At 32.2% G+C, this 15,673-nt stretch overlaps 3 protein-coding genes across 5 annotated transcripts in view; 1 reads left to right on the top strand and 2 right to left on the bottom strand.

Annotated features, from left to right (window-relative positions):
• The window catches only part of LOC107069730 (uncharacterized), a 17,462-nt gene extending 8,387 nt beyond the window's left edge, over positions 1–9,075 (bottom strand). The window contains exon 1 of one of the 3 annotated variants that reach the window (XM_015327275.2): positions 8,934–9,075. The gene's annotated coding sequence lies outside the window, so the exon portion shown is untranslated. Of the gene's footprint in view, positions 927–5,933; positions 6,083–8,933 lie in introns of those variants that run through there. The other 2 variants (XM_015327276.2, XM_089172792.1) reach the window with 2 other exon arrangements.
• On the top strand, positions 6,569–8,631 carry LOC107069729 (uncharacterized). The gene is made up of 5 exons (XM_015327274.2): positions 6,569–7,254; positions 7,425–7,557; positions 7,738–7,928; positions 8,126–8,233; positions 8,502–8,631. Exons 1-5 carry the CDS (start codon positions 7,250–7,252, stop codon positions 8,629–8,631), a joined length of 567 nt encoding a protein of 188 aa, XP_015182760.1. The 5' UTR covers positions 6,569–7,249.
• On the bottom strand, positions 7,393–15,363 carry LOC107069728 (solute carrier family 25 member 32). Its single transcript, XM_089172796.1, has 6 exons — positions 14,772–15,363; positions 13,678–13,828; positions 13,341–13,593; positions 13,152–13,265; positions 12,841–12,986; positions 7,393–9,111 (listed from the first exon to the last, which is right to left on the bottom strand). Exons 1-6 carry the CDS (start codon positions 14,926–14,928, stop codon positions 8,988–8,990), a joined length of 945 nt encoding a protein of 314 aa, XP_089028922.1. The 5' UTR covers positions 14,929–15,363; the 3' UTR covers positions 7,393–8,987.
• Positions 15,364–15,673: the final 310 nt, after the last annotated feature.

Below are 15,673 nucleotides of genomic sequence, written 5' to 3'. Positions count from 1 at the left end.
AGAGAACTATCGTTTAACGTGTTCTTTCGAGGATATAGACAAAACTCGTACGTGCGTTCTAAATGAATGAATTCGAACAAACGTTGAACCTCGTCGAACAAACAAAGTAAAAAAACCTCTCAATTAATTTATAACATAAAAATGTATCGATTACGAACGAAGATAAAAATGATTGTTAACGAATACTTGAAGAGCAGAATAAAAAGATAAATTGTGTCTTTTTCTCTTTCTCCCTCTTTCTATATATAAGCGATTTGTAAATCCCATTTTCATCGTCAACGAAGGGTACAATGAAAAGTTGGTTGGTTTTACGACTTTGTAGTTGGATTCGTAAGACTGGCTAGTTTCCGAGGGGGTGGTGGTTGTAGTGGTACTCGAGAATAACCGAAGAACCACTAGAACTAGACACCAGCGCGTCCTGACATAGCGTTTCCTTCGACGAACGTAGTTATAGAAAACTCAATTTAGGAAAACCGTCCGATGGATTTCCGATCTCGCGTTGAATCCTATATAGATATATGTATGTAAGTGAATAACACGTAACTGCCTTCGATTTCAATCGTTTCGCATTGATTCTTTTTTCCTTCCTTCTCCTCCCTCCTCCATCCAACGAAAACCGAGAGAAACTAAATAGACCAAAAAATACAAAAGTCAAATAAAAATTCATGATAGTTTTCGACACATCCTCTCTTCTATCATCTATCTGTTCTATGAAAAAATAATATCGGATAGACTAGACGAGTGACATCTTATAAATCTCGTGATTTATATAGTCAAAACGATCATATTTTTTCCCAATCTCGATTTCAATGATTTTAGAAGATATAAGAAAGAAAATAGAGTGGAATAGACAGTTTCATTTAAAACGATGGATTTGAAGTAGAAGTTTAAACAATGTTCAATGTTACTTCACTAATATTCATTCTCCATATTTGAGTATAGGCAGAACCGCCACGCCATGCCCCCAACGTCCTACCCTGTATATGGAAATCCCTTAATGGGATAAAATCGATCGGTCTTACAAGAAACCTCATTCGAATAAAATCAAATTACAAAATAAACCTACGTAAGAAAGAAAAAAAAATCACTTGATTTATTCAATATTAAATATTCATAGAATAATTCAAAAGAAATGATTTGTTGTTTAAAACAATGAAACTTTTCTGGTATGAAGTAAGTATAATAAGGGAGTAGTGCGTTATTTTGATGTTGAAAGATTGTTAAGATCCGTTTTACCGTATCTTATAAACGTCTATCCGATTGATATCCTATTTTGGAAAGAGAAGGATAACGGATCGATCGATTCGAAGCATCGATGCTTTTTCGTGCGAAGATTATCGGCCTGTCCCGGATAAACTCACCTTCTCAATCAACTTTATAGACGAATTTTATGGGCTTTCGATAGATAACCGTTTGAAAATCCGTAAAACGAATACACGTTCTTATATCGATATAGATCGTGTCCGTAACTATTCACCATTTTACAATAGCGATAAATTAACTTGAAGTAAAAAAAGGAACTTAACCGTGACAAATGTTAGTTAATGGTAAAATTAATATTTGCTTCCCCGTATGGTATTCGATGGATCCCATGGAACTTATTGGTAGGTTTCTCCCTTAAGGGCTGACAAAGCTACTTTAGCGAACAATCTGAGTTGAATCGTCCTTATAAACGATCATTGAGACTAAAAGAAAGAAAGAAAGAAAGAAAGAAAGAAAGAAAGAAAGAAAAAAGAAGGCTAAAGCAAAAGGGAGACATTAGTAAAGGATGGTTTGAAAAATAATCTGCACAAAAGAGAGATAGAGTTATCAGTAAGAAATATCGAATTGAGTTGAACGATCGTATTAAACATAAAAACAAATAGAAAAAGCGTATCATGAAATTTAAAACATCATCTTTGACTATGTGATAAGCTGTTTGTGGAAAATGATAGAAAGAAAGAGAAAAATAAAAGAAAAAAGGCAAAGAGGGATGGAAAATATGGTAGGGCATTAACCCATACACCATAGAAGATGAGAATTCGAGACGAGATGTTTCCGCACTTTTTTCCACGATCATAATTAGAAAGATCGTAACGAGAAAATCAGAATTTCTTGTCATCTTCAATGATCATCGAACGAAATTGATCTCTTCAATTAATGAATATTTTTTTGTAAAAACACACACGATCTTTCTTTTAACTTGCAACTTGCAACTTGCAACTCGCAACTCATAGAAAGTAGATTGATGGATCTTGGCTTAACAATAAGAAAAATGACAGAAAGAGACAAAAAGAACTTTGGTTTTCTTTCATTATAAGATTCGTTAAATAAATAATTTGATTAAAAAGTAGTAGTTTAGACAATAGTATGATTAAAATGAATGATGTTCGATGATTGTAATAGGAAATCAAGTGAAAACAAAAATTCTATAATTGAGCTAACATTTCATTAATCTTTCCTCGACTACGGTTTTGCTCGAGAGAAAAGTTGCTTGATTAGAGAGACACGGTTGACGTTTGTCGAGACGAAGAAAAAACTGTTCCATGGAAGGTAGTAAGGTAAAAGAAAAGTAGCATTGCTTAAATCAACTCGACTCGACTCGACTCGACTCGACTCGACTTGATTGATCGAAGACTTTACGTTTTTTGCAATGATCTTATTTTCCAAAATGAGAACAATTAGTTTACAATTATGACGCGTTTCTTCTTCGTAAAGAAACAATCAATATTTTTCTATAGAGAAAAGCTCAAACTATAACAATAAGCAAAAAGTTGTTGAAAATAGATAACCGTAGGGATCATACTTTGTAGGAAGGCAATCGAAAATCGATAATGGGATAAGACGACCTACACGACAAGAACAAGCAACCCCTTCCCTTTAAATACGTGAGAAAAATCGGACAATATACTTAGGACGTAGAACAAATTGCAACACCTTTCCTCGTTCTTATATATATATATATAATAAATAAAAACTAACGTAAATATATTAACCCTTTGAACTGTTTAAACCCACGGTAAATAAATGTAACAAATAACAAAAAGGAGAGAGAAAGAGAAAACAATTGTAAGACAATGAGTGACGTGAAAAAAAAAGGAAAAAAAAATTTTCTCTCGCGAATCGGTTAAAAAAGTCTAGGGGGGAACAATTCGGAAAGTTCGTCGACGTCGGCGTCCTGAATCGACGCCGTAAAACGGACGACGATGAGACGGTTAATTACGCGCTAATTAACGTTTCGCGTTCTCTCCGCCTAGTAATCTTTACGGACAGGAATGTAATTAGTTTTTCGTCGAATGCGACGAAGAATACAACGCCGACGACGACGTTTTCTATTCTCGTAAAAAAAAAAAAAGAAAATTAAGAAAGTTTTTCCAACGGAGGAATAATATCGAACGACGATAAGAATCTAAGGATTTTAATGTTTTATATGTTCTTCCCTACACTGGTAATAATTAAGATTAGATCAACCACCATCGAGCATGTTCCTCTCTCTCTCTCTCTCTCTCTCTTTGTGTGACGTGTTCTATGGCAATAGGAAAAAAGACCATAGCTATTTACAGGATGGCGAGGGGCTGGGTGTCAGGTGACCGAATGTAAAAAGGGTTCTAAAGGAGATTGAACGCGTCAAAGTAGGAAAACAATAGAACAAAAATGGCGGATAGGAGGGAAAATTGTTGACCTCTCGACGATACCATTCTCGAATTTATCAAAAAAATACTCGCGAATGGTGGTGTTGGTGATGGTGGAAGGGTGTTATGGAGAGAAAAGAGATTGGCTCTCGCTTTTGCGAGACAATAAAGGAGAGAATCCGAATAATATTTTCTGGCTGCACTTCAACAAAAATAATCTTCTTCTCTCTCTCTCTCTCTCTCTCTCTCTCTCTCTATCTCTCTCTGAGAAGAGGATTAAAGACGACGAGATCTACGTGGCTACCGGCTGGGTCTTTCTTTCTTTCTTCTTCTTGTTTTTTCACAGTTATATATGTGACATGTTGAATGAAAGAGGATCGTGTTGGAAATTTGAATGAATTCTACAATAGATAGATCAATTATTTTTGGTTAGTGATCAAAAATTATTACAGAGATAGACATTTAATCGGGTTAAACGATGAGATTGCCACGAATGTTCCACATCGTGTTCACCATTCTTAAAAAGAAGAAGACTACTGACCTTCGACTCTTTCTCTTTTTATCTTTGTCTTTGTCATCTCGAGTTTTGTCACAAGTCGAAGGGTCGCTTAAAAGCGTTAAACGACGAATCGACCAGCAGTGAACCACAGGACGATTAATTTTGCAAATTAAAACGTCCTCGGGAAGGAAGAGAGAGAGAGAGAGAGAGAGAGAGAGAGAGCGCGAGAGAGAATAACCGTTAAAAGAATTGTAATTCTACCATCGTGTCTTACAATATCCTCTTATTCCAAAGTCCGCCAAAAGCAGATCGTCGTGTTAAACCATTCTTTCATTTATTCACCAGATTTTTACCTACAAAATCCTCTTTTATTAAATCGTATAATATTTCAATAGTAATAATTTAAGATAATAATAATAATAAATTCGTATATAGGAATGAACTTTAACTATATCCACCGATAGCGAAAAGTATTAGAAAACTTTGAGAAAAGGAAGAATATCGAGCTTGAGCAAACGATTTATCAGGGTTTGCTGGCAACGGGGAAGGGAAAGGGGAAGGGGAAGAGTAAAAGCTGAAAAGTACTTCGCGAACGAGGTTGGCTGGCCAAAAGGCTTGATCCTAATATCCCCGAAAATGGGATAAAATGGGAAAAGAGGATAGAAATGAGGGGATAGGGTTGGAGAAATTGAATGATACGCGTTCGAGTAGCGATTCCTGTAAATAATCGACACGACAATCGTCAAACATATTGACGATTTCTTAACAAAAATCTTCCATCTACGTGGTTTGTAAGATTAATATCTTATTCAAGTTCGTTTACTCAATTGAAACTCGAGCCACGAAATCGGGTTAATCAATTGATTTTTAGTTATCTTCTACTTTTATACTTTTTCTTGCCTAAATACATCCGTTGCAACATTCACGATCATTGGATCACGTTAGTTATTATAGCTGAATTGTATAAAAAGGATAGCACCATTTGAAGTATCTCATTCTTCTTTTGTTGTAAAGTATCGTTGCTCGAATGAAACACGATCTGTAAAAGTTATCGCGGTTGGTATCGAAAAGGACATTAATCCCAGGCAAGTCGTAAATCGAGAAAGGTAGCCGTTACTCGCCTAAGTAAGCTCATAATCGTTTCGTCTGCTCCCTTTGAGAAGAAGAAAAGGAGACAAATAACGAGAGAGATGAAGACAGTTATAAGGGGGTGAACGGGACTGAACGAAGGATGCCAAGGAAAATGGGTGGAAATGGGTGGAAGTTCAAAGAGGCGCACGCGCCCTCAAAACTTTCAACGACAAGTAGTAGACGAAACTACTATTCTGACGTCACAACCCAAGGCGTGTTTCTATACACACATACACACACATCGTACTTCTAGTCTGGACCACGAAATAACTTGGATTTGGTATTTAACGTGGTTACTCTCCATACTTCTCATTCAAGTTTCCAAAATGCACATTACGAAATCTGCTTTTCAATTTCGAGAACTCCTGTTGTTCTACAAAATCGGCCCGCGCAAACATATTTCATTAACGTTCCTTTCTTTCATTTTTATTATTATTATTATTATTATTATTAAATCATCGATAATGTTCAATTGAAGAAGATCATTCTTAAAAAGAGTATATGGAATCTTTATTTAAAATATCCTGTGAATAATGAGCAATTTCTCGTCGATTTGTTCGTCGATTTGTTCGTCGATTTGTTCTTATTCCATCTCATTTGATCGACTATTATTTAATTAATAAGAAAGATAAAAAGCGATTATTAATCGACGACTCTCAAAGACAAATACGAGTGGCACTACTAATACATACGTTTGCTATATTCAATCCCAAATCTCTCTTACTCCCTTTGAGGGAGTAACTTTCTGAATGTGCGACAGGGTCGTTGGGTCGTCACTGAAAAGGTCGCAGTTTAAATCACATGGGCGGGGCTGAAGGTCCTGGATATCAACCAACAGTCGCCATCTGGAAACCGTACCAAGAACTTACCAATTATCGTAGAGGGGTTTATGAAAAATACAAAATACAAAATAAAATGAAGAAAAGAGTTTCAAACAGACCGCTCTTGGTTGGTTAATATCCTAAATATTCGGTTTTTCAGATTTATCCTTTTTTCCAAAGCTTTGATCTCAAAGTCAGTTATATGGTCGTTCATTATTTTATTTCTTCCTCCTCTCATACCAATCATTATTTTCCAAATACTACTTTATACTTATTCCCCCGTCTATCTATCTACAATATTACCCTTCTTCCCTTAACATTTTATTGATGATAACGTTTTTAGGAACGAAAAAGAGAGGAGGAGACTTGTTAAACTAACGTTGCCGTCTTCATTTCCGTCGTCGTCATCGTCTACAATTTGTGGATCCAAGAAAAGAAATGAATTTCTTTTTTTCATTTTATTTCTTTTCCTTTTCTTTTTCTTTTTCTTTTTCTTTTTGAAGAGAAGGGGATAAATTTAACGACGACGTAATATTTTATAATTTTTCCCTTATCGTAGCAAACTTTGCATAAGATGTCGAATTTGATTTCATTATTAGCGATGTTATTAATGGAAAAATGATGATAGGAATAAGTTAAGTACTTACAAAAAGATAATATTAGATCTGTTGGAAAAGTTTTCTTACAAAAGCTTAAGCTTGTAATTATTTGGAGTAAGGACGAGTCATTTCATCGAACAAAAGAAAATCCATTAAAGTTTATTTAATATAAATACAAATTATAGTATACTTTTGTGAAAGTTAAATAAATGAAAGGCAAGTTTGATCCGATAAAGAAAATATGTAAAATTGGTCAAGTAAATTGAATCGAATTGAAAATACGTCAATTAGAATATCAATATTAATAGGAAAGTTCGATTAGAATTGGTGATACTATGCCGATTGGGCGCGCATAGTCGATCGATAACGTCCACGTCCACGTTGGAAACATTTAATTATCCCGAGGATCCGTTAGAAAATAGCCAATTAACAAGACAATTATAGGCTCTACGCAAATTCACCAACTCCTAATTCGTTTGCGGTATTACTGAACCGTTACTCGCAGCTTCGTTAAAAGTAACCTTCTTGGTTCTCTCGATTTTTCGATAGAAGACATCATCTTTTGTTGCGATCAAATACTAAAGTAAAATGAAGTGAGTGAAATAATAATCCATCCGTTACTTTCATCTGAATAATTGTAGAAGAAAAGAAAACTTATCTTCTTCTTCTTCTTCTTCTTCTTCTTATTAAATGATTTAACTGTACAAAGGTGTATAGAAGAGAAAAAAAGATACTATATATAAATATATATTTGTTATTACAGAAATGGGGGAATCATCTTTATTCTCTTTGTGTGTTCCATGTGCTTGGCACATGGGTCAAGGGTGAAGAATATCACCCATGGCGTATCAAGGCACATTCGATCTATCGGATTTCCCGAGGGTAGCGGTATGGGGGTATAGTAAATCAATCATTCATTTTCCATCGACTAATGCGCCTCAACTTTGTCGAATAACATCTTGTTACTCTCTTCATATTGATGTGTCTCCTAAACGTGATTTTCTATCGATCCTAGTATCTATCGATACCACCACCCCATCGAAACTTTCATTCGCGTTTATTATTTTTCTTTGCAGATATTTTTTGCTCTTGGCGTACCCCTCGATATACCCAATAAATCCATATTATTTTCCTATTACTTCGAGGCAAATTATGGTCTACCAGGCGATTGGAATTCGAGTTATTACACCGAAGTGGAACATTTGAAAAAGAAACGAAATCTCGATAGACGATTAGCCTATGATATTATATCTAAACAATTAGAAAGGTAATTCAATGACTTTTATTTGTACTATCTATCTACACAAGCATCATTTTTCTAAATTCAAAATGAAGGCATTAAGAAATAATCAACATTATTTAGCACAATTATTTTCTATTACCCTAAATTCTTTGCACGACTAATACTTACGATTCAAACAAAAATAATAATTATATAAATAATAATGTTTTTCTTTACAATAGTAATGGCTATTCGAGACAAGATTGTTTGCTGAAAACAATTTGCGAAGTCGCTAAATATTCGTTGAACGGTAACGGACTTCTCGGTGATATCATTAGGATTTTATTCGCGTGAGTTTACATTTGAAAATTCTTACTCGACTTTAGAAATTTTATTTCAATCCGTTTGTCCAATATACACAGGGTGTGCCAATAACTCTGCTATAACATTTACAATTTATTCTCAGAGACAAGTTTTTTTTTTTTTTTTTTTTTCAATACAATTGTAAAAAAGGAAGATATTCAACAGAATAGACAGAGTTATTGTCTCGCTCTGTATACACATCAATCTTTAATCAACATAAATTGTTTAATCGCATGGTTGCACCTATTCGAAAAGACCTTCCAGTTCGCAAGACGAAAATCTTCCAAATGAGATAATTGAAGCAGAATTCGAGGAAAATTGCAATCGACGGTACAAGGACTGTGCTAAGAGTCTCTTGGATATCATAAGTCCTTTTCTACATTGATAACGTGGAAAGAGAGAGAGAGAGAGAGAGAGAGAGAGAGAGAGAGAGTAAGGAAAAAACAAAACTTTAATTAAATTATTTGTCGCCTTTTGAAAAGATTGACAAGATTTCTGCCGAGTACTACTCCAATATCTTATATTTTTCTTCAAACTATCCTATCTCGATGATATTAAAAATATTTCTTTACTAAGATTATTATTTGAAAAATAAAAAAAAAAAACTAACTATACGTAAATGCCAATAATACAACAATTTGAATATTCTTCTATTAGATTTGTCTAATATGTTGTTACCAATTTTACCTATTATCGAAGATATTTCTTTAATCCTTTGGACACCCATTGTGTGTACGCAGTCTATGAGTTGAACTTAAGGAAGTGGACAAGATTCTCGTAGACCACAAAAGTTATCACCGTTGCTGGGGTCACTCTGGTAAGGTTGACACTAAGACCCTTGTAAAATCCACGCCAACCTTCATACCTGCAACGAACCACCAGCAATATGTTTTTTTACTCGTCCATGATCATTTTTTTCTAATTCTTTCTTTTTCTTTCTTTTTCTTTCTTTTACAAAATTTAAACCCGTGTACGATTCTTGACATTCAGAATCAGTCCGTATAGAAAATAAAGAAAATATTCTAAACGAAATCTGTGTGTGTGTGTGTGTGTATTTGCCATTACAATTTTAATTCTTATTTTTCTAATTGCTTGTTTTAATAAGAAAAAAAGCGATTATTTGATAGTTGCAAATATTACATTCAAAAATCGTACTGCTGGTGGTTTAATCACAATTTTCCCTAATAAAGCTACTATATACTATATACTAGCTGTACTATATCACCTAAAATATTTCTATTATTTTACATTTTATAAACAAAAAATCTATAAACGTAGATGGATTAAAAAGTTTTGTATTTTTTTTTTTTCAGTCAAACTAAAAGTTTTTGTTGTTGTTGAGGCTAAAAACTTTTTAATTCACCCTCGCATACCAAAAATAAAATTTGATATCGTTAAATACAAGTGCCTTTTCTATCAATTTTTTGTTGTTGATACTAGTTCATTTTTTACGTATATGTCCCTACGTCGATTTTATTCAATTAAAGGATACACAAGAAAATATGTATGTACGTATTTTGTTTTAAACGCAACACGTGATCACATTTATCGAAAAAAAAAAACAATACATCATCATCACCTGGAAACGGATTAAATATTTTCAATACTTTTATCCACCAATACTTTTAAGCTACATTTTACTTTACATATAGACGTAACAAATAATGTTTTATACGATTTATATATATATATTCTCTAACACTTTGAGATAATATATAAGTGGATATACATATATCAAAGATAAAGAATATACAAAAAATGCGTTTTTATTTTGTCCCGTAATTTGCTACTTCGTCGAATAATTATATTGCATAAAAAAAGCATTTCGAGATTACAGATTGAATTATTTTCTCCTTCGTCTTTTCTTTTTCATCGTCATCCATCTTTTTTTATATTTAAACAATACAAATAATTGGGATGTGTGCTTGTAATTAAAAAGATAACGATTTCATGTACGTATGTATCATGTATGTATGTATGTATGTGTGTATATATGTATAGATTCACGTAAAATGGCCAATTTAAAGCCAAAAGTTAAATGTTTGCAACACAGTACAACATTTTATTCGATCCTTTCACAGTATTCAATTAAATTTAATATGGATGTCTTCTCGCCTTAAGTGCATTTATCTTCTTTTTCTTCTTCTTTTTCTTCTTCTTCTTCTTCTTTTTTTTTTATTTTATCTATTTTCTACGTTCTCTTTTTTATGAACTAAACTTTCAGTTAAATCTATGAAAATTGAGATATAAATAAATTCATTCTAGTATGTACTCGCAAGTGTAATTCATTGACCGTAACGTTGAATCATATTGCTTCATACATACGTTTAGAGTACCAGACTCTAATTAAACACAAGTATATACGGTGTTTTTCTAATATATTTTGTTTCTGTATCGTTAAGGTCTATTTTATTTTACCAAAAATTATCGCGTATCAAATTATGCGTTATTACATCGCATAGTTACGTTTAATAATAACACACGAACGTGAATAAAATTTTTATCACAATTCTAATTAACAAAAATCAACGAACTAAAAGCAACGTTCAATTTAGATAAAAAAAAAAAACAACTTTAATAAGATATGTAACAAAAATACATCGCGAATCATGAATTTAAAAGAATTATTAATCTTACTAAACTAAATTTGTGTAAAATTGGTTTTATTTTAGTGTCTCTATACGGCAAAGAACAAAAAAAAACAGATAATAAAAATCGATTGCATTGACAAACGAAATAATTCATATTATTTTCGCAATTATATTATTCACATTACTTTTCATACGCATCCTATGCCTTCTAAGTTTTTCATTCTTGTAATTAAATAATCGTTGTTATTGCTATAATTTCCTAATTATTCCCTTTGTGTGTAATTGAAACATTGTCAACTAAAACCAGTTTAGTTGGAAATAAAAGCATATTATTATTACTATTATTACTATTAGTATTATTATTATTATTATTATTATTATTGCTTTATCTTTTCTTTTTTGTAATTATAATAAGTAAAGTAGTTAAGTTCTTTCTCGCTCTCTCATTTTATCTCATTCCTATAAAATAAAAGGTGCATCGCTTAAATCATTTTCCAAAGTAATTACAAATTGCAATATGTAACAAAATTTAAATGTAAGCTTCACTTTGGTTAAAGTACATTATTACATATATAGTTATATATTAGCGAAAAAGATTGTCCGAGTTTAACATTTATATGTTTTATTAAAACATTTATGTTTCATTTTTCAGAAATGTGATAAAAACTAAAATATTATCCATATTTTTACTCTATATAATAATTATAATTACCAGTCTCTCTCAAAATAACTGTTAAAATAATACAAATGAATAAATAAAAATCTATATTAGTGTATTGTATTTGTCTATTTTTGCTAGCATATGCTATCACATTTTCTCAAAAACTTATGCCATTCTTATTATCTAAAATTACCTAAAGTTTTATATGCACAAGTATGATGAAACAGTAATGGCATATACTATTTACAATTGATAATACCATCTTCTTATCTTAAACTAAAAATAAGTCAGAATGATAATATCAAAAATTTGAGAATAACATCTCAGTTTCTTTTTCCTTTCTTATTTTTTTTATCTGCAAAACACCAATCAATTTTTCGCAGCATTTGTAATTAATAATTATTAATAGAAGGATAGAAAATTGATTTAATTATTTGTTATTATCTCGATCAGTGTGTGTATGTGTGTATGTATGTGTGTGGATGTGTTTGCTGAGTGTGTTTACACACAACATACTAATTAATTCAACTTTTACAACCGGAAATAAATAGCGTGCCGAGAGACGTATAATTGTTATGTCATGAATAAAACAACTTATCATTTCATATCAATGTGATTATTGAAAACATTTTTTATATGATCGTCATCGTCATCGTTTACTTCGCTCGAAATTCTATTTTATATTCTCTCTCTGTATATGCTAAGAAAATTAAACTATTCGAATGCTTTTATAATATCACACTTCGTTCGAAATCCTAAATTCATATACATTCATATTAAGAATCGACAGTTAATGTTTAATACCACTGATATTTATTATAATCGTTAAAATCTAATGCGCTATGACAGAAGCATCCACGTACGGAAGTGCACTGTGTGTGTGTGTGTGTGTGTGTGTGTTGTGAGCGTTTAAAAAGACTACTTGTTAGAAACAAAAGATATTTACGTGATATTAATACTGATACCTTTCTTTTTATATAATTATTAAAAAAATTCTGTGCGCGCGATTCAAAAGAAGAAAACAAAAATAGATAAAAATAGAGGACTACAAAAATCTAATATTGCCCAAATAAATAAAAAAAAAGTAATCACGATTTAATTCGAACAATTGTATGTTTTCTTATTGATCAAGCAACTGAGAAAAATTAGCGAATAGTAGATCCTTCCGCCATTTAAGCAATAGAATTAGACATTTACAGAGCTGATATCAATAGGATATTTTTCGAAAGAGAAAATTATACGGTAAATTTTTCATAAGCGAAAAATATCACGCAGATATTTGGCGTAACGTGTATAAGATAAGGCGATAAGCCTTTATAAAAACCCCCTAAATCCTTCTGACCTCCATGTCACCTGAATGCAATGCCATGTTCCTCTGTAGTCAACATGATGATCTTGCAAGCGTGCCCTTAGTACTTGGTAAGGATACGTCACACCAGCGGCAATCACTTTAGAAACAGCTGCAAAAAGGATGTACTCGAACATATTCTGAAAATCAAAGTTTACAAGTTTACATTTAGAAGTTTGTTTGAGTTGTTTGTTTTATAACATAAGCTAACTCGACGGTAAATATTTTACTCGCAGCACATCTGTAGAGTAGTCAATCAGTGATCATTAGTTTTTCAAATAACATTACATCTGAAAAAAACTTACTAGCTTTGTATCGATAGGTAAATTCTGGTACACGTTGTATTGATTTTTCATTTCTTCATACGTCATAAACTGTATGGCTCCATGCGATACACCAAACATTCCAGGAACTAAACCCTGTATATAATCAATCATTCAATGGCATATTATCAGCAAGATATTTTTTTTCTATTCGAATATTGTAAGACATACTTTGTATAAGCCTCTGATGCCTTCAGTTCTATAGATCTTTTTAAGAGCATCGGTTACTCCTTTATATTTCTTACATTCAGCAAGATTTTTATCCTCAACGTATTGTAAACACAACCGTGTTTTCACTACCCATATTGGATTAGTCATCAATAAGGTTAGTAATCCTGCATCCGCAGCTGCCAACATATGCATAGATGGACCTAATGGTTTCTTTGAATTTCCTCCTTGAATCCATGTCTTTATATTATTGTAACTGTAAAAGATGAATATACATCATAAGCACACGTATTTAAACCGTTTATACATTATTATAGAAAATATCAAGAAATAATTGCTTACAAAAAAATACAATCCCCAAGAGCAACCTGATCCCAAGACATTTGGTGTAACTCCTCTGTAGAATCCACGTATTCCTTCGCTTTTTACAATCTGCTTAAAGGCATCTACTATACCGTTGTATTGTGGTACTGATGCACGTCCATCGTTAACTAAATTAACGATTTTACAATCAAATAATAATAATAATAATGATAATAATAATAATTAATAAATCTAGCATTTTCTATTTTTTACTTTATTTTTTCTATATTCTATTTGATCCTTATACAATGAAAACAATAATAATATGTCATGAACAACAAAAGATAACTACGGTCTAATTAGAATGTTATGTTACAATGAAAAATGTATATAATAAATCGATTCTCCATTATCACGTGTCAATGAAGTTTATCGCATAGCACCAAGTAAGTTGTCTTATTGCAACATTGGCTTTTCTTAAATACATCATTTTTTTGTTCCTTCTTATCTAGAAAATTGGAAAGTTTCATTTATCAATAATTATATCGCCAATTTAATTTCTAATGAAAATCAATGAAATATTTGTAGTAGTTTGCAAATACAATCGTTTGTTATGATGGACTTTCACTTTTGTTGCTTTCAAAAGAAAGAAACAATGTTATAATCTCACGAGGTCAGTAGTTTTCACGTGCATCTGATGTAATAATAATGCGAAATTTCTCGCTGTTTGGTAATCGGCCAAGAAATTTGACGACGAAAATAATATACGCGTGAGTCTTTTCTGACGAAAACAGCACGTGAGATTGACATCACAATTAGAAAAGAAGATAAATAATATTTACATTTAAATGCACAACGTTTTTTTTTTCTTCTTTCTAACCTAACAGCAGAATTGTTATTAAAGATTGCCGCGTCTTTATCGATCGATTTATGCAAAAAATAAACGTCATTCTTTTTAATTGTTCTAAGAATTATATCTATACTTATTTCATACATAATGCATAATCTAGAGTGTTGATAAACATAAGAATCAAATAAAATAGATATATATATATATATATATATATATATATAGTTTTGTTTGATATTGAATAAATAAGTAGGTAGATGATAATGGATATTAATGCTCACCTGCCAATCTAATTTTGATTAGATCTAATGGATGAAGGGTCAATGTCGAAACAACGCCACCGGATATACCGGCGACAAAATATTCGTACTTGAAACGACTAAGCGTTGGCAGGATAGGATTAGTCCCTGTTGTATTATTCGCTTGAATCTTCGACATGTTAGCGTCAATGTTCGTTACCGTTTCTTTAACTTCAATTGCAACAGCATCCTCGCCGGTACTACTAGCGATGTACGTCTCCAATCTTTGGCATAATTCTTGATCCGCGATAGGCACTGTCTTCGTATTACCAATGTCTAACAACAAAGATGAATCGTTCTTCACCGTCTTGTCGCTTCCTTTATTTTCTTTATTTTCTTCCACGATTTCAATTTATGTATACAGATTTCTCAAATTTATACTATTCTTCGCGTTACGTATCTTTTTCTATTTCTTTTCTTTTCTTTTCTTTTCTTTTCTTTCTTTTTCTTTTATTTCTTTTTTTTTTTTTTTTTTTTTATTCAGGTCTCATTCTCTCACAAGTAATTATTAGTTATGTAACGAAAGACACAACACTCACGTTAAACTTCGCCATACTGAAAGCAGTGATACCAGGACGTAGGATTTCTCCCACGTGGGAACCTTCGTGCGCATGCGCATGCGGACGTCACAGCTCGACGGTGATTGCTTTCACTGACGTATCTATGTGCAACAGTAGGTACGCGTAAGGGGTATTTCCCAATGGTTTCCTGCGTTTTTCGTTAAAGTGATAGTGAGTCGTGTAATATTATATAATATATTAAATTGTTATGTAAATATGTTATTTCTTTTAAAAATGTCCTCTTTCTGTAATTTCTGCCGTATTTCAATTGTCACGGGGGTCTAACGATACCCCATATTTGAGTGAAATATAATATGTTACTGA

Source organism: Polistes dominula, unplaced genomic scaffold (genome assembly GCF_049000335.1).
Source record: "Polistes dominula isolate Pdom_NZ unplaced genomic scaffold, Pdom_raw_medaka contig_23, whole genome shotgun sequence".
In the NCBI taxonomy this organism is placed as follows: Eukaryota; Metazoa; Arthropoda; class Insecta; order Hymenoptera; family Vespidae; genus Polistes; species Polistes dominula.
Note: the sequence above shows the minus strand (reverse complement) of the source record. Positions and strands in the feature narration are given on the sequence as shown.

Bases quoted from the DNA above. Each gene is read 5' to 3' on its own strand.
- LOC107069729 (XM_015327274.2), top strand. The intron at 7,929-8,125 runs GTAATTCAATGA...TCTTTACAATAG, and splicing joins ATATCTAAACAATTAGAAAG to TAATGGCTATTCGAGACAAG. The intron at 8,234-8,501 runs GTGAGTTTACAT...CTATTCGAAAAG, and splicing joins ATCATTAGGATTTTATTCGC to ACCTTCCAGTTCGCAAGACG.
- LOC107069728 (XM_089172796.1), bottom strand. From the start codon at position 14,928: ATGTCGAAGATTCAAGCGAATAATACAACAGGGACTAATCCTATCCTG. The intron at 13,829-14,771 runs GTGAGCATTAAT...TCGTTAATTTAG, and splicing joins AATCAAAATTAGATTGGCAG to TTAACGATGGACGTGCATCA. The intron at 9,112-12,840 runs GTCAGAAGGATT...GGTTCGTTGCAG, and splicing joins TGCATTCAGGTGACATGGAG to GTATGAAGGTTGGCGTGGAT.